At 44.2% G+C, this 23558-nt stretch overlaps 1 protein-coding gene across 2 annotated transcripts; it reads left to right on the forward strand.

Moving 5' to 3' along the window:
* The first annotated feature begins 1368 nt into the window (after positions 1 to 1368).
* LOC115464888 (zinc finger protein OZF-like) lies at positions 1369 to 19586 on the forward strand. 2 transcript variants are annotated; one of them, XM_030195260.1, is made up of 6 exons: positions 1369 to 1432; positions 1644 to 1755; positions 4002 to 4058; positions 16086 to 16212; positions 17006 to 17119; positions 18237 to 19586. In XM_030195260.1, exons 2-6 carry the CDS (start codon positions 1732 to 1734, stop codon positions 19523 to 19525), a joined length of 1611 nt encoding a protein of 536 aa, XP_030051120.1. In that variant the 5' UTR covers positions 1369 to 1432; positions 1644 to 1731; the 3' UTR covers positions 19526 to 19586. The 2 variants fall into 2 exon arrangements, with proteins under 2 accessions (XP_030051120.1, XP_030051128.1); XM_030195268.1 differs by lacking the exons at positions 1369 to 1432; positions 4002 to 4058 and having other exon boundaries at positions 1536 to 1755.
* Positions 19587 to 23558: the final 3972 nt, after the last annotated feature.

Here is a 23558-nt window from a genome sequence, read left to right on the forward strand (position 1 = left end):
GGAGATAGTAGTGGATGGTTGGAATGCCCTCCCGCGGGAGGTGGTGGAAACGAAAACGGTAACGGAATTCAAACATGCGTGGGATAAACATAAAGGAATCCTGTTCAGAAGGAATGGATCGTAAGGAGCTTAGCTGAGATTGGGTGGCAGAGCCGGTGGTGGGAGGCGGGGCTGGTGGTTGGAAGGCGGGGATAGTGCTGGGCAGACTTATACGGTCTGTGCCAGAACCGGTGGTGGGAGGAGGGGATTGTGCTGGGCAGACTTATACGGTCTGTGCCCTGAAAAGGACAGGTACAAATCAAGGTAAGTTATACACAAAAAGTAGCACATATGAGTTTATCTTGTTGGGCAGACTGGATGGACCGTGGTCTTTTTCTGCCGTCATCTACTATGTTACTATAGTCAGTCCGTCCGTTCATCCTTCCATTTCCACCCCATCCCACAGTCTGCTCATCAATGTGCTCTGTCTCCGTCCACCTCTCAGTTGTAGCTGTGCACACACAGATTGGGTTCAGTGTTGCCAGGTGGAAAATTTTTTTCCCACCCAATCCAGCGTAAAAACCGCCCAAAACCCGCTCAAACCCCGCCCCTGACACCCCCACCCCCGCATCATCACCCCGCCCCCGCCGTCACTGGCCCCGCCTCCCCCGTCATCGGCCCCGCCCAAAACGTCACTAACCCCGCCCCCCGCGGCCGAAAAACCCGCCCGAAAAACCGCGGAAAAAAAAAAAAGCCCAAAAAACCGCGACCCGCCGCGGGCAAAAATTTCCCACGGCGGGTCGCGGAAAACCGCCCAATTGGGCGGGAAAAACGCCCACCTGGCTACACTGATTGGGTTGCCAGATTTAAATAATTTTCCCAGGCCAAAACCACACCCCGCCCCCGCCGTCATCAACCCCGCCCCCGCCGTGACCAGCCCCGCCTCCGCCACCACCGCACCACCCCCAACGCGCCAGCCCCGCCTCCGACATCATTAACCACCCCGACATCATTAACCACACACCCCGACGGCACTAACCACGCCCCCGCGGGGCGAAAAACCGCAGCCGACCGAAAAAAAAACCGCCCGGCAAAATTTAAACCAGCCCAAAAAACCGCAACCCGCAGGGTCGTTCCACATCCCTCCTTTCTGTGCCAGCCTGCACTGAGTGATCATCATGTCACTGGCCAATTTCAAGTTGCCGCGCTATTGGAGGGCTCACCATATTGGGCCAGTACGGTGAGCTGAGCCCTCCAATAGCGAGGTGACTTGACTAGTGACATCATTCAGTGCAGGTTCACGCTTGTCTCCTCCGACAAGCCAATCAGCGCTTAAACCTCCTTGAGTCAACCCCCACCTGTAACTCTTGGGCGAGCGAGGGAGGAAGAAGGAAGTGTCTGGGATTTGTAGTCATTCAGGCCACAGATTCCTCTTGCAGCTGAGCAAATTCAGGTAGTTACTGAACTACAACTCCCGCCCTCCCACGCACTGTGACCAAAGCTGGAGAAGGAGAATCAAGGGCTGTGTAAAAAAAAAAAAAAAAAGGTGCTGCAGTGCAAACAAAGGAAAGCACTTTGGGTTTGGGTCGAGGAGGACGAACTTCAGGGAGAGTTTATGCGGATCATCTAACAGAACATTTCTTTTACGTTTTATTGTATGCAAGCACCAGCCCTCTCTCCCAGAGAGAAGCAGCGGCCGAAGCTTCATCCCCGGAAAGAAAGAGAATCCCCCCCAGAAAAGCAGGAGAGAGAATGGCTGACGTAGACACTACACAGGTAGGGCAGCTGCAGGGCATCTTTTAATCCTACCCGGAACCTCCGCTCACTGGACAAATCCCTCCTTTCTGCTCCACCTCCCTTTCTGCCTCGCTTCACCCTTTGCCTGGAATAGACTTCCTGATCTGATAGGCCCAGGCCCCATCCCTACCCATCTTCAGATCCTTGCTCAAAGCCCATCTTTTCGACTCTGCTTTTGGCACTTAACCTAACCATTACTCCTGTATTCAATACCACTGTCAATCTGTCTGTATTAAGCATTTGCATACCTTAATTGTCTTTAGCGGTTTAGATCTATTAGTCTGCCCCTATGAGCTATTGTGTAATCAGATGTACTATGCTTGCCTAATTTGATTGTCTCTGTTGTTATGTCCTTTAGATTGTAAGCTCTTTTGAGCAGGGACTGTCTCTCTTCATGTTTGACTGTACAGCGCTGCGTAAGTCTGGTAGCGCTTTAGAAATGTTGAGTAGTAGTAAGCAGTAGTGTACTCATGGGTTTGTTGCTCTGATTGTCCTACAGAGTTCCTTTAGATATTCAGAACTACAATCTTAAAACGGGGTCAGGCTGGAGTGAGTTGGCAACCTGTTGTTTAGATGCGGTGACTTGTAATTGGAATCTCAGTAGCTACTACTACTACTAATCATTTCTATAGCACTACTAGACATACGCAGCGCTGTACACATTATATGCAGGTACTTTCTCTGTCCCTAGACGACTCACAATCAAAATTTTGGTACCTGAGGCATTGGAGGGTTAAGTGACTTGCCCAGAGTCACAAGGAGCTGTAGTGGGAATCGAACCCAGTTCCCCAGGGTCAAAGTCCGCTGCGCAAACCGCTAGGCTGCTCCTCCAATCAGAAGGTGGTAGTCTCTCAGTTTCTGTACTGCCCCCCCACCCCCAAACATTTCTTGTAGCTTAATGCAAGCGCTAGCCCAGTGGTTCCCAAACCTGGACGCCCCCCAGCCTTCAGGTTTTCAGGATATTCACAATGAATATTAATGAGAGAGATTTGCATACACTGCCTCCTCTGCTTGGTAGTCTGTTTCATTAATATTCATTGTGGATATCCTGAAAACCTGACTGGCTGGGGTGCCTCCAGGATCAGATTTGAGGAACAACTGCACTAGCCACCGAAAGAGAAGAAGGGGCTGAAGCTTCATTCTAGAAAAGGGAGAGTGAATCTTCCCCAGAAAATAGAGAGCATGTCTGAGGCAGAGTTTGCACGTAGGGCAGCTTTCACTCCAGGACTGGGGCTTTTTATTAGCAACTTCCTCTCTCCTTCCTGTCCCCCACCAAGGCTCTAGGTATGGTGTTGTAACATAGGGTTAAGGGTTAGGGGAAAGAAAAATCACTTACCTGGGGTCCGTTTTGGGGTTTCGGGGCTGTTTTGAGGCATGTCCGAGGTTGAGGTGGATGGTGGCGAGACCTGTTGGGCGCTTCGGGGGGGGGGGGGGGGGGGGTGGTGGTGGTGGTGGTGGTGGTGTGATCGCGTGAGGAGCGCTGCAAGGGTGGAGGAGTGGCCTAGTGGTTAGGGTGGTGGACTTTGGTCCTGGGGAACTCAGGAACTGAGTTCAATTCCCACTTCAGGCACAGGCAGCTCCTTGTGACTGGGCAAGTCACTTAACCCTCCATTGACCCATGTAAGCTGCATTGAGCCTGCCATGAGTGGGAAAGCGCGGGGTACAAATGTAACAAAAATAAAATAAGGGGCAGCGGTACTGGAGCTGCAGCGCTATGAGGGGGGGGGTTCAATGCTGTGCTGGGCTGGGCTGATTTTGGGCCTGGGAGAGCAGCAGCCGTCGGTTTTGGGCCAGGTCGGGGCTGCTGGGGCCGGCTTTGGGCCGTTCACGTGTGTGGGAGGCGGCGCCAAGTTTCCTGACTCCCAGGTACGATGAGGCACGTCCCCGGGAGGGACGACGGGTTCAGACGGTGATGGCGTTTTGGGGCTTGTGAGGCGCTGCAAGCTGCAGCACCGCGAGGGTCTGGTGCTGCAGAGGCAGTGATGTGATTTTCTGGCTTCAGGGACGTTGGAGCAAGTCCCCGAGCTGGCAGCATGGATCGGCGAGAGACTGGGAAGAAAAAGAAGATGGCCGGCGTGAAAGAAGTTGTGCGGGCGCTTGCATGAGGCGGCGAGCCTCATGCACGAATCGGGAACGTGTATTTTCCTGTGTAGGCCGAAGCCGGGGCCTAAATTTTGGGCTGGGCTTCGGATGTTTTTTATTTTTAGCTCTGTTTTTGTTTACAGACGTCCGGGACCGGAACCAGCGGTGGTCTACACATGAGGAGAAAATCAGGAAAGCAGGTAAGGGGTTTTGACCCAAGATTTTAATTGGTTAATTTTTAAATTATACAAATAGGGTTTTTTATTTTTTAAAAATCAAGTATTGGTCGGATTCAAATTCTGTTTGCTGTTTTGGGTTCGGGGGATTTTTCTTTATTTTTCTGATGGTTTAGTTTTTAAATTTTAATATGTTTAGAGGGGAGTCTTGTGGAGGGGGTCCATTTTAAAGGGGTTAGGAAAGAGTTAAATGTTTAAATTCGACGTAGTGTGTCCGGAGGGTGGTATTGGAATATTTGAGAGAGGTTTTAAATTTTTTTGGGAATTTTTACAGGGATTTTTGGAAGGTTGTTGTGAGGCGGGGGTTAAATAGTGGGATTTTTAAATTTTAAAAACACAGTTTAATAGGGGATGGGAAGTTTAATTGGCATGGGAAATTTGGGGTAATTTATTGACAGTTTAAAGGTGTTTTTAGTTAATTGAGGAATTTCCCATTGATTTCTATGGGAATTTTCCAATTAAAATGGAGTTTCAGCAGTGCTGCTCAACATTTCGCTTGTCAGCAGGAAGGTTCGGAATGTTGAGCAGGACTCGGGATTGGCTGGCTGGGTTTGGAACCCCAAGCCAAGTGTCCATTTCCTAGGGGATGGTCAGTGAGCACGGTTGCCAGATAGGCGGTTTTCCACAACCCGCCGCGGGAAACTTTTGCCTGCGGCGGGTTGCGGTTTTTTGGGCTCGTTTTGTGTTTTTTGTGCAGATTTTGGGGCGGTTTTTCGGCCGGCGGGGGGTGGGGCTAATGGCGACAGAGGCGGGGTGTGGTGACGTATTGGGCGGGGTTTGGTGACGTATTGGGTGGGGCGATGACGGTGGGGGCGGGGGTGATGACGGCGGGGGTGGGGTGATGACGGAAGGGGCGGGGTTGATGACGGCGGGGGTGGGGTGTGTGCGGGTTTTGGGTGGGTTTTGGGCTGTTTTGTGTGGGAATTTTTTTTTTATTTGGCAACCCTGTCAGTGAGGCAGTTGGCAGAGCGCTGGTGACTGTGGAGGTGAGAGGAGGTGTTTTTGGTTGTGTGGCTGAGGTGGTGGATTTGGAGTGGTCTTGTGGGGGTTGAAAGTGGCTGAGTAGTTGAGTCTGGTGAAAGGAGGGTATTGTATGAAGGCTGGAAGCGGATGAAAGGTGATTTATAAGTATTTTGTGATTTTTGGATGAAATCTTATGTGAATGGAAATAGGTGGGTGTTAATGGTGAGTTTGGTGAGATAAGTATTGTATATATGGTAGAGCTCATTAGCTTAGGGATTATATAAGTAAGACTAGGGGGTGTTAGCGAGGGTATAGTTATTTTAATTTTGCTAGTTAGTTGTTGCCCAGTGTTTTGAATTCAATTTTAATTAATGACATTTAGTTCTAAGGGGGGGGGGGGGGGACATTGATAGGGAGTCAGGGTTTTCCTTCCTTTTGATTTGATTAAGTGTGAGGTGTAAGGTACAGAGGCGACGGTCGCAAGGGAGTTCCTGAAAACATCTTGGGCCCCAACGCAAGACAGATCTCGAACAACATCAGCCTGAGGTGGTGGCTGCAGCTGAGTGGTGACTATATTGCACAAACATAAAGTCTAATACTTACCTGTGGTGATCGCTGTTCAGAGGCTCATGCAAGACACAAAAAGTGTGCACAAAGAATCATTTTCTTGTGGTTATAGGTTGAAATTTAAAGTTAGATAAAATACATTTGATGTTTAGAGAGTTGGGAGGGGAAGAATACTTATCTGAAATGTTTTATTAGTTGTGTTCCGGAGCAGTATCTGTAATAGAAGGAGACAAACGGAAAATTATTCACTTTTAAAAGAGATATTGATTAAGTTTCCATCTGCTGTTTATAAAATAAATGTTAATTTTACTGCTACTGAATTTAATTTGTGACTTCCTAACACAAACAGAATCCAATCTTAGTTTTCTTTCCCTGTTCACCCTTTGAGAGCGAACAGCGAGGTTAGTGTACCTGTGTCACCCCCTGTGTTTTGTGGTGCTAAACCCTTACCCGGCGTGACTACAATCATCAGGGTTCTGGGTTATACGCACCTTCCCAACGGAACACAGAGGGGTGATTACAGTGTGTAAAACAGGGGATTCAGGCAGAACAGTGGGAAGCAGAATATATGACTCCAGATACATTTACTGAACACTAAAGTTAACAGTAGAGCCCAATATTCAGAAAAACAGAGCGGAATTTATGTCCTATTTTCAGCCAAACTTATTAGCACAAATTTTTAGCTGAAATTCTTAATTTAAGAGCTTAAAAGTTATCTTTATAAATATAGACCTGTCATTCATTTACTTAGATCAAGGGTTTTCAACCCAGTCCTCATGACACACCCAACCAGTCAGGTTTTTAGGATATCCACAGTGAATGAGCATGAGATAAATTTGCTTATGATGGAGGCAGTGCGTGCAGATTTTTCTCTTGCACGTTCATTGTGGGTATCTTGAAAATCTGACTGGCAGGCTGCGTCACTGCTGAGCTCCTAACGTCTCTTCCCCACCCTAAATTCACCTTTGTTGCAATCTACTTTTTATGTTCCCAAATTAAGGAGTTCAGGGAAATTTGGGGCCTGATTTTCAGCCAGCAGCGCTAAGCCTGGAAATTCATTCTCAGGCCGTGTCTGGGTATCGGCATTGAATTTCTGGGGTTGTGGAGCAAGCTAACACATAGTAGCTGGTTAAGTGCAATATTTAGCATTCAACCAGCTATGGGTTATTGCATAAAGATAGGATTGACTTTTACACAGTCCTATTTCTGCAGTTAACCTGGCCACTTAAGTTCTGAATATCGGCACTTAACCAGTGGTGACTCTGCCTCTGGGACGCCCCCAAAATAGTTTTGAGTTTGACGCCAAGCGATAATTTTCAATGGCACTAACTGGCTAAGCATAGCTGAAAATGATGAGTAACAGAGAAAAATGTGGACAGGTAAAGACCATATTGGCCTATCCAGCCAGCCTGCCCCTCCATGCCATCTACTATCCCCCCCCACCCTTCTCCCTTTCACATTTTATGTACTCGTCCCAAGCTCTTTTGAACTTGGTTACTGTTTTCGTCTCCACCACTTCCACAGGATGGCTGTTCCACAAATTCACACCCTTTCCGTGAAGAAGTATTTCCTTGGGTTACTTCTGAATCTGTCCATTTTACAGCCACGCTAAGGGGCCCTTTTACAAAGCAGCGGTAAGCCCACTGTGGACTTTACCACGCTCCAATCTGGAGCTACTGTTGGCCAAAGGTAACTTGGCATCTCTGACAAATGGACTAAGGCTGGGGGTCTTCAAGACCTCCCATCCAGATAACATGGATTTAGTGAAGGGAAATCTTGCCTTACCAATCTACTACATTATGTACGTATATGTACTTATTTCTTTGAAGGGGTGAACAAACATGTGGATAAAGGTGAGCTGGTTGATATTGTGTATCTGGATTTTCAGAAGGCATTTGACAAAGTACCTCATGAAAGACTCCAGAGGAAATTGGAGAGTAATGGGATAGGAGGTAGTGTTCTGTTGTGGATTAAAAACTGGTTAAAAGATAGAAAACAGAGAGTAGGGTTAAATGGTTAGTATTCTCAATGGAGAAGGGTAGTTAGTGGGGTTCCCCAGGGGTCTCTGCTGGGACCACTGCTTTTTAACATATTTATAAATGACCTAAAGATGGGAGTAACTAGTGAGGTAATTAAATTTGCTGATGACACAAAGTTAGTCAAAGTCGTTAATTTGCAAGAGGATTGTGAAAAATTACAAGAGGGCCTTACGAGACTGGGTGTCTAAATGGCAGATGATGTTTAATGTGAGTAAGTGCAAAGTGATGCATGTGGGAAAGAGGAACCTGAATTATAGCTACGTCATGCAAGGTTCCACGTTAGGAGTCACGGACCAAGAAAGGGATCTAGGTGTCGTCGTTGATGATACGTTGAAACCTTCTGCTCAGTGTGTTGCAGCGGCTAAGAAAGCAAATAGAATGGTAGGTATTATTAGGAAAGGAATGGAAAACAAAAATGAGGATGTTATAATGCCTTTGTATCGCTCCACGGTGCGACCGCACCTCAAATATTGTGTTAATTTCTGGTCGCCGCATCTCAAAAAAGATATAGTGGAATTAGAAAAGGGTGACGAAAATGATAAAGGGGATGGGACGACTTAACTATGAGGAAAGGCTAAAGCGGCTAGGGCTTTTCAGCTTGGAGAAAAGGCAGCTGAGGGGAGATATGATAGAGGTCCATAAAATAATGAGTGGAGTTGAACAGGTAGAAGTAAAGCGTCTATTTACGCTTTCTAAAAATACTAGGACTAGGGGGCATGCGATGAAGTTACAATGTAGTAAATTTAAAACGAATCAGAGAAAATCTTTCTTCACTCAACTTGTAATTAAACTCTGGAATTCGTTGCCAGAGAATGTGGTAAAGGCGGTTAGCTTAGCAGAGTTTAAACAAAGGTTGGGATGGCTTCTTAAAGGAAAAGTCCATAGACCATTATTACATGGACTTGGGGAAAATCCACTATTTCTGGGATAAGCAGTATAAAATGTTTTGTACTTTTTTGGGATCTTGCCAGGTATTTGTGACCTGGATTGGCCACTGTTGGAAACAGGATGCTGGGCTTGATTGACCTTTGGTCTTTCCCAGTATGGCAATACTTATGTAACCAAATACACAGGAGTGTGTCTCCCCGTTCTTCAAAATGAAAATCTAGACAATAGGGAGATCTCAAAACTTAAGCACGCTAAAGTCTGTATCTATACAGAGGAAAGGCCTCAAGAAGCCCCCGGCAAACAGACCAAGCTCAAGGGGCTGGACTTCTTCATCATTGGCGAAAAAACCTCTGCGCTGCTGTAGTATTAATGTCAGTTCAGTTAGTTTTACTTATTTTTAAATTTTTTATTTATTTAACTATGCCTGGTACAGCAGAAAAGATAACACTTATCTTGATCAGATGTTATCGTGCGGATTCTTCAAAAGCCTCTGACCATGACCAACGATGGCCGTTGTTTCGTGGCCCTGCCTCAGGGTACTGTGGTCAGCGTATGTAACCCTATTCAATAACTACCCCAACTACTTAATAGCACCTTGGTCTTCACTGCCAGTTCACTGCAAACTGGTTAAGATTTCAGGATATCCCTAATGACTATGTATGTGGTGGTAGCAGGTATGCAGAAATCTCTCATGTATATTCATTAAGGATATCCTGAAAACGTGACCTGTTGGTGGCTTTCCAGGACTGGAAGTGAAGACCTAAACATTGGCAGGTTTAATGAGTGGGTGGGGACAAGTGGTTAGGACAGTGGCGTTCCATGGTTGCCTGACACCCAGGGCGGATCGCCACTGCTCCCCCCCCCTCCCCCGGGTGAAGGGTAACACGGCACGGCACCCCCCACCCCACACAGTCCCCACTTGCCGTCCAAGTTCCAGCTCCATCCACCCCAGCGTGGCGCCGCCTCCCCCCCCCCCCCCACTGACGCAGTTCCCCACCTGCCAACCAGGTTCCAGCTCCATCCACCCCAGCGTGGCGCCTCGCATCTGCAGCGCTGCTGTAAAAAGAAGAAAATCTCCTCGTCAGCCCTTCCCTTACTGTGTCCCGCCCTTGAGGAAATGGGAAGTTATGTCAGAGGGCGGGACACAGTTAGGGAAGGGGCGACGATGAGGCGATTGTCTTCTTTTTACAGCAGCGCTGCAGATGCGAGGCGCCATGCTGGGGTGGACGGAGCTGGAACCTGGTTGGCAGGTGGGGACTGCGTGGGGGGGGGGGAGGCGGCGCCATGCTGGGGGTGGACGGAGCTGGAACCTGGTTGGCAGGTGGGGACTGCGTGAGGGGGGGAGGCGGCGCCACGCTGGGGGTGGACGGAGCTTGAACCTGGTTGGCAGGTGGGGACTGCGTGGGGGGGAGGCGGCGCCACGCTGGGGGTGGACGGAGCTGGAACCTGGTTGGCAGATGGGGATTGCGTCAGGGGGGAGGCGGTTCCATGCCGGGGGGTGTGTGGCTGGACAGAGCGGAGCACTCCCCCACTCGTTGACACCCGGGGCAGATCGCCCCCACCGCCCCGCCCTTGCTACGCCACTGGGTTAGGGAGTGGGTTAGTACAGTGGTTCTCGAGGGCATGTAGGTAGAGTAGCTACAGTATAGTGCTTTTTGTATGCACTGTAAGAGTGGGAAGGGCAAATTGTGTAATGGTAGCTGTTATCAGGATTTTCTAAAACTCCATCCCGCAAATTATATGAATTCAATTGAAGTTCTATTGCTCCGGGAACTGACAAGCAAGGAAGCTAGTCAATTATTATAAAAATAAAGGCTATTTATTTGCAACCAAATAAAACAACCAAAATTGAAAACTGGAATAACTAAGAATTAAATGCAAATGTGAAGTACTCCAGAAAGTAATAAAGACAGATAGTCTTATCGGAAAATTAGTCAGAGTGAATGCACACAGGCCCTGAAATCAGGCCTCCTATTATTATCCTTTATTTATTTGGACTCTGCTTTTATAACCAGCAGCGCAAAGTGGTGTGCAATAGTTGTAATAAAAAGGATTTTAGAGATTGCTTTTCAGTTCTATCTGCCTTGACCAACAAGTGCACTCGGGGTCTGTATTTGTGATTAGAAGTAATTCTGTTTAAAAATGATTGTTTAACTTTGATTGTGTGAAAATAAGTTGGAATGTAGAAGGTAAGACACAGCTCTAATTAATTTGTTATGTGAAGGGAAAGACGGAACTTGTTTTCGAGTTCAGATTGGTCACCTGGACTAGGAAACATGTGACCACATTCCCACAGTATGGCTTGTTTACCTATTCTCAAGCATTCTGTAATTTTCCTTGGCTCTGAAAATAAGCTTTAGCTTAATAAAAAGGGGGGGGGGGGGGGGGGGGGGCTTGTTGCAGCAGAGCTCCGAGGCTCATCTGTGGGTGGGCGCATCGCACAGAAAAGACTGTTCCTGGTCATAAAGAGACTTCGGGCTTTCGCTGCAACAGGCCTCCCGGCTGATGAGATAAGGGCCTGAAATTCCTGACCAGTGATGTTGTATATATCTGTCTTAGATTTTAGAACCTCTAATAAAGGTCTCATTTACCTAATACAAATCCAAAAGAATCCACAGTAATTATTGAGTAGTCTGTGTCAGTTGTAAATCCAGCGTGTTTTTTCTAGCAAAAAAGGTGCCGGTACTCAAATGCCAGGCCACCCTTCAGGGATGGGGTGATTACTGAGGGACCCACCCCACAATAGCCAGGTCTCCTGCAATCAGTCACAGAATCTATGGCAAGGCAGAATTGGTGTGTAGAGCCTGAGCTCTTTCATTAAAACTTGGGGTCCTTGGGTCAATTTTAGCAATGGAAAAGGTGCCGGTACTCAGTACCCCCTCAAAAAAAAACCCCTGTGTAAATCCATAGCAGTATGATAGTAAAAACAAAATAAGTAAGCATAATACCTTTTCCATGTTCAATTCACATATTCTTAAAACCTTACTATTACCATGTTTATTACAGTTTGTAATATTACAATACTTTGTAATTCTATTTACTACGTAAGCCACATTGAACCTGCTGTGTGTGGGAAAGCATAGAGTAACTGAACTTTCAAACAAAAAGAGAGCAGGACAACAACAGTTGAGTGGGAGAAAAGGAAGGGTGGGGGGATGGAAAACTATAGTAAAAACAGGCCTAATCAGTGAAAGAACCAAATGCACTCAATTTAAGGAAGAGGGAAAGGCTTGTTGAAATAGCTAAGCCTTGAGGGATGATTTAATTTTTTTTTTCAACAATGTTTCACTTCAAAGAAGGAGGGGCAGGGAGTTCAAAAGAGCTGGGGCAGCATGCAACCTGGATGTAGATGAGGGTCGCAGACAATGTCAGTGCAGCCGGATGCAAGAGAGCCCCGGGCAGGTCCCAGCAGAGCAGCAGCAGAGAGGATAGGCTGGTAGAAACCTAAAATGATGATGATTCAGGTTGAATGGAAAAACCAGCTAGTACTCCTTGGTTTCCGGCACTTCTTTATACAGTTCTGGTGGAGGCATTTATCCTTGGAGATAAGCAGGCTCTTCCCTATGTTCTGAACATTCGGTCCTTAGAAATCACACTTTACATCACTGAAGATCCAGTTCTTGAAATTCAGAAGGAAGGTCCCCAAACCCAGGCACTGGAGTGGTGAGGTCAGGCTGGACTCTGCACGAGAATGACATCAGCTAAGTAGTCCAGTTCCAACTGATGAGTGAATTCAGGCTAAAGTTCACCCTGCATTGGCCTGTGCTCTTACAGGAGGTTGTCAGGCCATTCTCTGTATTTCAGCTATATAGACAAAGGGGCCTAGACACCTGGAGGAGTGGTTAGGGTGGTGGACTTTGGTCCTGGGGAGCTGAGGAACTGAGTTCGACTCCCACTTCAGGCACAGGCAGCTCCTTGTGACTCTGGGCAAGTCACTTAACCCTCCATTGCCCCATGTAAGCTGCATTGAGCCTGCCATGAGTGGAAAAGTGTGGGGTACAAATGTAACAAAAAAAAAAATACAGATAGCCAGTCAGGATTTCAGGATTCCCACAATCCTGAATTATGCATATGAGAGAGCTGCATGTGCTCTTTGGGCTGCAAAGTATTGGATGTGTGATTGTCACTGTAGCACTGACACCAGGCATCTGCTTATTTGACCTTGTGAATATATGTAATCTTATCTTCTTAAGCTTGGTGATGGGAGGGAGCTCCTTGTGCCTGCTGCCATAACGCATGCATCTTGATTAATTTCAAAAGTCATTGAAGCTGTTTCATTGCGAAGGGGCTCTGTGTGTTTCTGTCCTTTGCTTTCTAAGTTGGAAGAGGCACAGCTGAGGTGTTCAGCGTTTCCCTACCTCTTCCTTTGGCCATCTAAGTCACTTCTGTGCCTGCACCATGAAGGCTGAACAGAATACAAAAGTTGTGTTACTGTGGGCGTGCCTGGGGCTTGAAAAGATTGAGAAACTACCTAAGAGACTAACTTGCTTGAGACTGTTCCTTGAACTCTATAGACTACTCACTCGCTGCTGGCAGCATGACGACAAGTGGCCAACTTAGAAAATTATTGCGAATGGCTCAATTTTCAGCAGTAAAATAGATACATACTCGTACAGATGCACTCAGACAGATACGGACAGACACACAAACGTGCAGAGGGGCTGGAAATTATAGACGCTCTTATTCCTGCTCAGTTGGCTTATTGATTCAAATGAGTGGAAGAGTAGCCTACTGTTTAGAGCGCGAGGCTTGACATCCAGAGGTGCCCAGTTCAAATCCCACCGTTGCTCCTTGTGATCTTGGGCAAGTCACTTAACCCTCCCTTGCCTCAGGTACAAAATTAGATTATGAGCCCTCTAGGGACAGGTAAATACTCAATGTAATCACCTTGACCTACTATTGAAAAAGGTGTGAGCAAAATCCAAATTTTCTTAGTTTTACATTCTGTTGTTCACTATATAGCTTTCTTAAAGATTATTCTTTAGCATCCAGGCACACCATCCTGTACGATTGGGTTGTATCCGCTCCCTACCAGCACCTGGAAGAGGAGAAACTTTTTTTTTTTTTTTAATTTGTGGAAGTTTTAGTGAAACTCAAACGCAGCCCAAAAGGCCAACAATATTTTACACCATTACGGGGTAAGAGGCCAAAGATACTTCTATTCATTAAAAAAAAAAAAAAGGAAGAAAGCATTTTTTGTTTCATGTACCCCAAAAGCAAACCACCCCCAGATTCCACCCACACCCTAGCAAAAGTCATTGTGAGCTAGGCACACAGAATAACAGCGCACACCAATAACAAACATTTAATAGGTAACATTTCATTCAAGTAAAATGTCGGGAAAAGGGCTCCAAACACCCTCCCACTTTGACGAAGTATGTGTCTGATGTGCAATAAGATGCTCCATGTCACAAATGTACCATAACTTGGTAATCCATTTTATCAAAGAAGGCACAGTTCGCTGCTTCCATTGACTTGCCAAGTTTAGCCTTGTGGCCTGAAGCACATGGCGGACCATTATCGATTGCTGGCAGGTAGAGAAACTCTTTTTCCCGTTGACATCGCAGATTAAGGTTGCTCCGCTTGGTAGAGCCTAAGAGCCATGCTTGAAGGGTTTTTGGTTCATGAGCAGACCTGGTAGAACACGGAGCTCAACTCCGTAGTCCTCAGCTATCGTTCATGGGAGATAACTTGGTGATGTGCTCAGCTGTCCCCACAGGTCCCTTGCCACATGGGAAGTAGGTCCCCATCCTTCCTCCCTCCCCCCCCCCCCCCCCCCCCCGGGGCTACCTGCAGCTACAGGTAATCCATAGAAAATTTGTAATTTGGTTGGGCTGCCTGTCATAGCATTATTCTTATTAGTGTGGAGGAGTGGCCTAGTGGTTAGGGTGGTGGACTTTGGTCCTGGGGAACTGAGGAACTGGGTTCGATTCCCACCTCAGGTACAGGCAGCTCCTTGTGACTCTGGGCAAGTCACTTAACCCTCCATTGCCCCATGTAAGCCGCATTGAGCCTGCCATGAGTGGGAAAGTGCGGGGTACAAATGTAACAAAAAATAAAAAATAAAGCTAATTAAAAAAAAATCAACTTGCACCCGCGAGCCAGGAGGGGGGGGGGGGGGGGGGGCAGTGGAAGACCCAGTGTGTCCCAGGCCACAGTTGGCTCTGAGTGCACAGTGCAGTCCTATGCACACTGGTCACATGGCCAGGCAGGCTGCACTGCCTTTGGTACCCAGCGGCTGAGCACAGCTGCTGATTCCCTCTGTGCACAGTGTGACAGGCTGTTTCTGATTTTGAAAATGGGATTGGGTGGGGGGTACCCCCTCCAGTGTCCGTTGTGGTTCTGATGTCTTTGGTAGAAACAGCAGCATTCTTAGGTCCTGCTACAGTTTCAGCCCCCATCAAGCTCAGAGCAGGAAGGAAGCGGCGCAAGGAAGAGGGGAGCGGTGGCAGCACTGTATTTGGATGGTGAGGCCTCAGCATCCCTGTCAAGAAAGGTATAGGGGTGCTGAAGTTCTGGAGAGGGCCTGAGCCTCCAAGGCTCCCCCCCCACCCCCCAGCTATGCCACCGGGCTAGGGGTGGGTGGGAAGGAGTTAAACTCTAAACTGAGGTTTTCTGTGACTATCAGCGCTACACTGATGTCATGGTAAATTCTAAAATGGTCCCTCAACAGCTTAGAGACTTAAAATGCTAAACAAACAATCACAAAAAACCCCTATTCCTTAACCTGCCTTTGCTAAATAAGCTGAGTAACTTAAAATAAAGACACTGAGATTACCTATTTAACTATGTCTACCTTTCCCCCAAGTTTAAAAGCAATTTCCTAGCAAGTAACATACCAGTGAAGTTCTGTCCTTCTCTGGAAATCCTCTCACGGGCGTAGCCACGGGTGGGCCTGGATTGGCCTAGGCCCACCCAGTTTGGGTTCAGGCCCACCCAGCAGCGGAGCGGAGGGAGCAGGCAGTGCTGATCCTGCATCTGCCTCCTTCTCTCTGACGGCAGCGCTTCCCAGACGCTGCCTACCGCTGCCACGATCTACCTCCTCCCTCTGTCTCACTCTCAACAGCAGCGGTAGTGTCGCGATTCAAACACGCTGCCTCCTGCTTCTAACCCGGGGATTGAATTACCCAGCTAGTGACGAAACTGTTCAGTTTGCTACTGGTTGCTATGTGTTCAGCCTTCTAGTGGTGGCAAAGTACTTCAATACCTGTTGCCTTGGGACAGTGGCACTTTGTGGTTAAACTGGAAAGTCCGCTGTTCAAAATGTGACAGTGACAACTAATATTTTATTTTTCTGTCCAAACAAAAGGAATGTTAGCTGTCCATTTCACTCTAACCATCCCTCCTCTCTTAAGTTAGACACACAAGCACACACACACGGATGCATACACACACATACCAAGAGAGAGCGGAGAGAATTCCATGAGCCTGTGCATATTCCCTACTGGTTAATGTCTGCAGAAGCTAATGTCAGGTTTTTACGCTGAGCTGCCTGAGGTAGCGGATGCTGACTGGCTCCCTCTTCCTGTTCCAGGTCCCTGTAACGTTTGAGGACGTCGCTGTCTATTTCTGCGAGGGCGAGTGGGAGACGTTAGCAGAATGGCAGAAGGAGCTTTACCGGGAGACCATGAAGGAGAATTACGAAACTCTGACATCGCTGGGTAAAGATTTATTTTCTGTTTCATTATTTGAAGTTGCACTCTGAAATGTTTTGAATGCCTTTTCAGTGTGGGATAAGTAGAAATTTAGCTAGAGTGTTCTCATAAAAATCCAGTGGGTATTTAAGAAAGAACTAGGAATGTGTCACAGAGAATTGTGCTAGCTTTGTGATTGCAGGCTTGCACCTCTGATCATTTTTTGTTCAATAGCTTTGTTGTCTATTGGATTTACAGACTGATACTTCTTTTTAGAATTTCCGTTTGCCACTTGAGAGTCCCTCGTACCCCATTTTCTGCTTTTTATCATACAGTAATGTTTTTCCTTGGAATTCATGTGTAGCTTGGATTTAGGAACAAATTTTAGATGTACTTGCCTTACCAAATTAATAGCTCAAGGAGAGCAAATTCAGGTTGATATTCAAAATTATTTAATGTGATTAACTTTACAGTCGAGCATCTGAGGTCTTTTTTTTCCTCCCAACTTTTAACGTTAATGTTCAAAAAAACTATATAAAAGTAGTAAAAATTCAGAGCCAGAGACTACATAATTTTGGCCAGAAAAATTTATGTCCAGCCAACATTTATCCATTTCTTGGAGACCTTCCCGGAGTAGGGTTAAAAATAAGTTGGATAGTCCTCTTTTAATTCCTCAAGCATTTTATCAAGCTATTTCTGCTGAATGGGTTGACATAGTAATACTTCTGTGTCCAGTCAGAATGAGCGTCACACTGTTACCACTATTTAGTGTAAAAATAATTTAGGAGAAAACTGATGCAATCTTTTGGACTTTGAACAGGTTTTTCATCCAAGAAACCTTCTCTTATATCAAAGATTGAGCGAGAGGAAGATCCATGTGTCAGAGACAAGCAGGACTCAAGAGACAGAAGGAGACTGAGAAGCTGCTGGAGAGGTGAAGGACAGCTCGGGGACAGGAGAGGACTCCTGTGATGCTAAGGCTGCCCAACTCTGAGCACTGTGTTCCAACACTCCCTATCCTGAGAATCCCCCCTTAACCCCACACATTGTGATACTCCCACATACTGCATCGTACAGCGATGGCGCCAGGAATTTGTCCAAACCTTTTTTTAAACCCAGATATACTAACCAATGTTACCACATCCTCTGGCAAAGAGTTCCAGAGCTTAACTATTCGTTGAGTGCCAAAATATTTCCTCCTATTTGTTTTAAAAATTATTGCCATGTAACTTCCATGCAAGTCAGAGGTTCCCAACTTTTTTAGTTGTCTAGATCTCTTATTAGCCTCCAAAAGGTTCAGGGAGCCCCAGTTAACCCTACCACTCTTCCCAGATCCTGTCCCTACTAGCCCTCTTTATCTTCTGTTCGCTTTCCGTCTCCACAGCCGTTCTTCAATGCGATCATTCCATGTCAAGTGGTCTGGTGGTTCCTGCACGACCATCACGGATTTCGATGAAATTTTCTGTGAACATTCATACATGTCCCCAATGAACATTGGTAAAGTTTAACGTTCGCCGATGCAATACTTGCTGATATATAGTAATCTGTTTGACCCCATACTGCAGCCTTCGCGCAGGGACCACCAGACCACTTGACATGGAATGACACAATTTTAGTCTCTTTTCCACATAGAGCCACGTCTGATCCCTCCCCCACCACTGCTGCTTTTTCTACCTTATGCGCCTACTGTTGCTGCTTCTACAACCATCTCCACAACTAGTACAGATTCTGCTCACACGACTTACGGCAACATGAAGACTTTTTTTTTCTCTCCTCTTTTTGTGTTCTGTGGGAACCTATAATGGTCTCTCATGCCCCTTGGGATCTGCAGACTACAATTTGGGATCCACTGCCCTAAATTCTTTGTGTCCTTGCATGTATCCCATCCAGCCCCAGCATGTTGTTTGCTTTTAATTAGATAGCTCTTCACAAACAGTCTTCTGAAAATCATTTGAAGTCTACCTCCTTTCCAGCTCTGAAGGTCTGAATATAGAGCCTTTTTCCTGTACCACCAACCTATGAAATAATGTCTGCGCTTCTCTCTTATCCAGCAGGTTATGGGATCAAGCCTGAAGATAACCATCGTAAGGGAAGTGCTGAGAATTGGGAAACCCACAAGGTGCTCTCGGAGAAAGACCAAGCAAAGCTAATCTGTGCGTCGGAGAGAAGAGTCTGGAAAGAATCTAACTCAAGTGAGGAAAGGGAAATACCTGCAGGACCCAGTGAAATGGCAGACAACAATTGTGGAAACTTGACAATCCCCACTGGACCCCAGACAAATTTAGAACAAAAGTTATCCACTTATTTAGAGAGGGAAAAAAACATCACAAGGAAAGACCAACTGCTAGCTCAAAAAATAAGAAACACTAAAAAGAAAGATTTTCAGTACGTAAAGTGTAGTAAAATCTTTGGCTCAAAGTCAGGTCAAAGGATTCACAGCACTTATGCCAAAAAATCAAATTTGTCGATAAAGCCCTGGGGTGGAAAACCATTTCCATGTCCACAGTGTGGTAAACGTTTCCATACAAAATCAAATTTAAAAATCCATCAGAAGATCCATTTAGGAGAGAGACCATTTTTTTGTTCAGAATGTGGGAAAAGCTTTATGCAGAAATGGTATTTAAAAAAACACCTTTGTAGCCATATGAAAGAGAAACTATGTATATGTAAGGACTGTGGTAAAAGCTTTAACAAAACACATTTAAAAGTCCACCAGTGTATACATTCCAGAGAGAAACCATATGCATGTACAGACTGTGGTGAAAGGTTTACTTGGAAATCAACTTTAAAATCCCACCAGTACAGCCATATGGGTGAGAAACAATTTGCATGTATAGACTGTGGTAAGAGGTTTAATAAGAAATCATTTTTAATAATCCATCAGAAGATCCATGTGGAAGGCAAAAAATTTATGTGTTCAAAATGTGGTAAACGCTTTAAACTGAAAGGAAACTTTGAACGTCACCAGTACATCCATACAAGAATCAAGCCATTTCTATGTACAGTGTGTGGTCAAAAATTTATTAGGAAATCAAAATTTGAAGCCCACCAGAAGATCCATATAGAAAAGAAAAACAAGCCATTTACTTGTACAGAATGTAATAAAAGGTATACACGTAAATCAAAGTTAAAATACCACCAGAAGATCCATATGGGAGACAAACCATTTACAAATTTAGACTTTGGTAAAAGGCATATGGAGAAATTACATTTAGAAACGCACCAGGACATGGGAATCCAACCATTTTCATGTACAGAATGTGGTAAAAAGTTTAATTGGAAATCACGTTTAAAAATCCACCTGATGACTCATACAGGAGACAAATCGTTTACATCTTGAGAGTGTTGTAAAAGCTTTAAAGAGAAACCCACAGACGCCAGTGCATCCACATTTAGGAACAGAGAAAGAAGCAATGATCCAGCACAACTTACTGAGAGAAAATTGGCCAAAAAATATTACAGGAGATTAAAATTGATATTGAGAATCGTTTAAATAGCATGGAATAATATACAAGCCAGCAATCGACTTAAAATTCATATACTTGTTTATATAACGTTTTGAAATTGAAAACTGGATTTAAAGATCTTGAAAAATTAAATGTATAAATAATAAAACTCCACCTTTCATTACATCATCAAAGGATCAGTCCTGACTAATGGGTTTTTGCCCATCTGTCAGCAAGTGGAGACATAGCACAAATCAGTAGTGCTCTGTCTGGTCCTGTGCAGCCAGTGTTAGCCAGTATTCTCTATCTCCAGCAGGCAGATTGCAGTGCTGTGACTGATCTTGTGGTGAGCTTGTTTCCTTCCAAAAAGGTTTACAGTAGGGGTGTCCAACCTTGGCCCTGGCCAGATCGGGTTTTCAGGATTTCTCCAATGAATATGCATAATCTTCCAACTGTCAACAACCTATATTTATCATAAATTACTACTTGTTGACTGTCACAATTTCTATCTTACAATCATTTATTGCATATTTTATCCAGATAATAGACTAATAATATATATCCCCCCACAAAATACAAAAATCATTCATTCAAACATCATTCCTACAATAAAACATCTTAATTGTGCTTAAGTCCTCCAGAAACAGTCGCCAAGTCAAGAAAACAGGACTGCATTCAATATTTGTCCTCCCACTCGATGGTTGTAGTAGACAACCACTTTGTTTAAAAAACCAGAACCTCTGTGTATTATAATATCTAACTGCAAATTATAGTGATCCAGTAGTGCAAAAAGTATTATTGCATCTGCTCTAATGCCATCTCAAAATGTCAACCAAACCTGGTGAACTCGAGCATTTCCGGTCACTGTTGCATTGAGAGCTCGGTGTGGGTCTTAAGCAGTAAGGTCTCCTGGTGAAGCACTTGGTGAAACATGGCATGTTGAGACCATACATAGCGCATGAACACTAGGCATCGAAACAAGCACTCAGCCAACGGTGAAGCTGGTATGAAAATGCAAGAAGCTTGAGTTCACCAGGTTTGGTCGACGTTTTGAGATGGCATTGGAGGCTTTTAAAATACCTATTAGTAGTATCATGTTGTGAAATTGCTGTGTGCTGGAAAGTGGGGGGGGGGGGGGGGGGGGGGGAATCAATGGCCTCTATACTGGAATTTTCGTGATAGAATGAGACATTAACCTTTAAAGCGTTGGACAGCCATCTCAAAAGGCAGGCTGAAAGCGATGGAACTCTGTAGGTCTAAATTCTGGTCATGGAATCAGAAAAGCTAACTTTACAGGGGTAATGCTGCAGTGCTTCTATCAATGGACATAGATGGTTGCACATGACAATGTACATAATGGTATAGGGGAGTATATGCACTCATTAACAAAATATATGTAATGTAATTGGGTTTTTTTTTCTTTTTCTATGATATATTGTTTGATTTATGTAAACTCTTACTTAAGGACCATTAGTTGGCATTAGCATTTGGACGGGATATGGGTCTTATGTTGAAAATGTAACCTAGTTTGAGGAATGTTTAACATTTGTTTATTGCATGATATTCAATAAAAAGTCAATTGAAGAAAACAAGCAGCACTACTGTTTTTATAGTAAATGGGAATACTTCCTGAAAATCAAGTTAGCCAGCCAAAAAAAACCCTCTGATATTCAATACCAGTCACCAGAAATGGCCTGGCACTGAATATCCAGGGTCAGCACCTAAAGTGACACTTAGTTGGGCTTCCTCCCGCAAGGAAGGCTGAATATCGGCCTCACTGACATCAATTTCCTTATTTAGGCCAGATGGATATATAGTGTTTTGTTTTCTAAAATATTTGAGTGTTCTATTAAGATCACCGTAGAAATGAAAGGTCCAAAAATTTCCACAAAAGTCCAACACAAGAGAAAAACGAGTGGAAATACAATTTCAAGAGATCAAACCAAGAAAAGAGGTGAAATGCTCCGAAAAACTTTATTGAGGACCCAACACGGTCTGTGTTTTGGTTTTTTAAAAAAACCTTCATCAGGGGTCTAAAAGATAACAATCAAACATATATATGGTTAAATAGCATGAAAGCAAATACATTACAACAATTATAGAAATCTAAAAACACACCATATATACCAAACATGTAATAATTAAAAATTAAAAATTTTTGTAATTAAGAATCTGAAATGTATTATTACCTTTTCTTAAATAAATGATATTAGTGTTTTCTATTAAATTCATGACATTTATATGTAGACTTCTGTTCTTCTATTTATAGACATCCGTTTTGTCATATATCATACAAAATTATTCTCATACAGATTCTTTTTCATATTTATGTTTAATATAATTATTTTAATACATAATATTTGTAGAAACAAGTTTTATTATATATATCAATTCAAATTTATATAATCGGTTTACCTTTTGCTTCTTATGATGGTCATCTGATGATATAATAACAATATGTGCATCGATTCAGTTGACATTTCAGATTCTTAATTACAAAAATTTTTAATTTTTAATTATTACATGTTTGGTATATATGGTGTGTTTTTAGATTTCTATAATTGTTGTAATGTATTTGCTTTCATGCTATTTAACCATATATATGTTTGATTGTTATCTTTTAGACCCCTGATGAAGGTTTTTTTAAAAAACCGAAACACGGACCGTGTTGGGTCCTCAATAAAGTTTTTCGGAGCATTTCACCTCTTTTCTTGGTTTGATCTCTTGAAATTGTATTTCCACTCGTTTTTCTCTTCTATTAAGATCACCACCTCACCAGCAAGGTAAAAATACTTATAGGAGAAACATTAAGGACCGAAAGGCCCATCCTCAGTAGCCACCAACTCTTTCTTCCCTAAGGGGTCCCACGTTCCATACTGTATGTTTCTAGCTTTAATCAGATGAGATACATTTGTTAATTGTCATCCATGTGTTAGTCCTTTAGCCTTTTGGTGATTTATGGCTGAGTATTTTAGCTCTTTGTAGAAAAATTGCCCTTGATGCTTTGACATATTAGGACAAGTAACTTTTTTTGTTGTTTTTTTTACCAGCTTTATTATCATTTTAACATCACTGGTATTCTTATTTCTAATTCTCTATTCCCCTTTTCTCCCCTATTTTCCTGTAGGTTTCATCACCTTGTATAATTTTCCACTATTACAGTTTCATGTGGTTGTCTGTGACATCATCAACTGTTAAAATGAAGAAGGGAGGGGGTGGTTTCCAAGATTTATTTATCTATTTACTGATGGCATTTGTACCCCGCATTATCCCAAACGAGTTCAGGTTCAGGCTTACATCAAACTTTTAAAGCAAATTACAAAAAGAGAACTATAACAAAAATGCAAAACAATAATAGGTAAAAAAACAAAACAACATCCAAGCAGTAAGATGACTCACTTTGAAATAAATTTAACAAATAACAAACAGTGGCGAGAAAGAATGCTTTCAACAATTAAAAAACTTTCAAGTAGTCAGTAACATATCTGAGTGACTGTGGTAGGGAATTCCATTTCCTAGTAGCTTGTTCTGTGAAGCTTGCATCATGACTAGATCTATAACGAATGGCAAATTAGTAAAGTTGGCTTTTTACCATATCTTAGTGTACTATAGGTTAGTGACTCCCATAGTATATGAATAACGCAACTTACTATCAACCTCACAAGTTGCATTATTTATCCTCCCCAAGGATCATCTGGTTGCCAAGCTATACTCTGAATCTCCTAGGGAGAGTTTTTTTTAAAGGAATTGTAGTTGAATTGTTCCTCCCCCTCCCATGAAATCTGCACAGCAGGGCCCCCCTTCCCAAACAGTCTTATTCAAATGGTAGCTTAAGCCCTGGTGATAGTACTGTGAGATTACCACTAAGGGTTGCCAGCACCATTTTGAGCCCTGCAAGGGCAGGCGTAACTAGGGATTGTCCCTGTC

The sequence above is a fragment of the Microcaecilia unicolor genome, chromosome 1, assembly GCF_901765095.1.
Source record: "Microcaecilia unicolor chromosome 1, aMicUni1.1, whole genome shotgun sequence".
Lineage (NCBI taxonomy): Eukaryota > Metazoa > Chordata > Amphibia > Gymnophiona > Siphonopidae > Microcaecilia > Microcaecilia unicolor.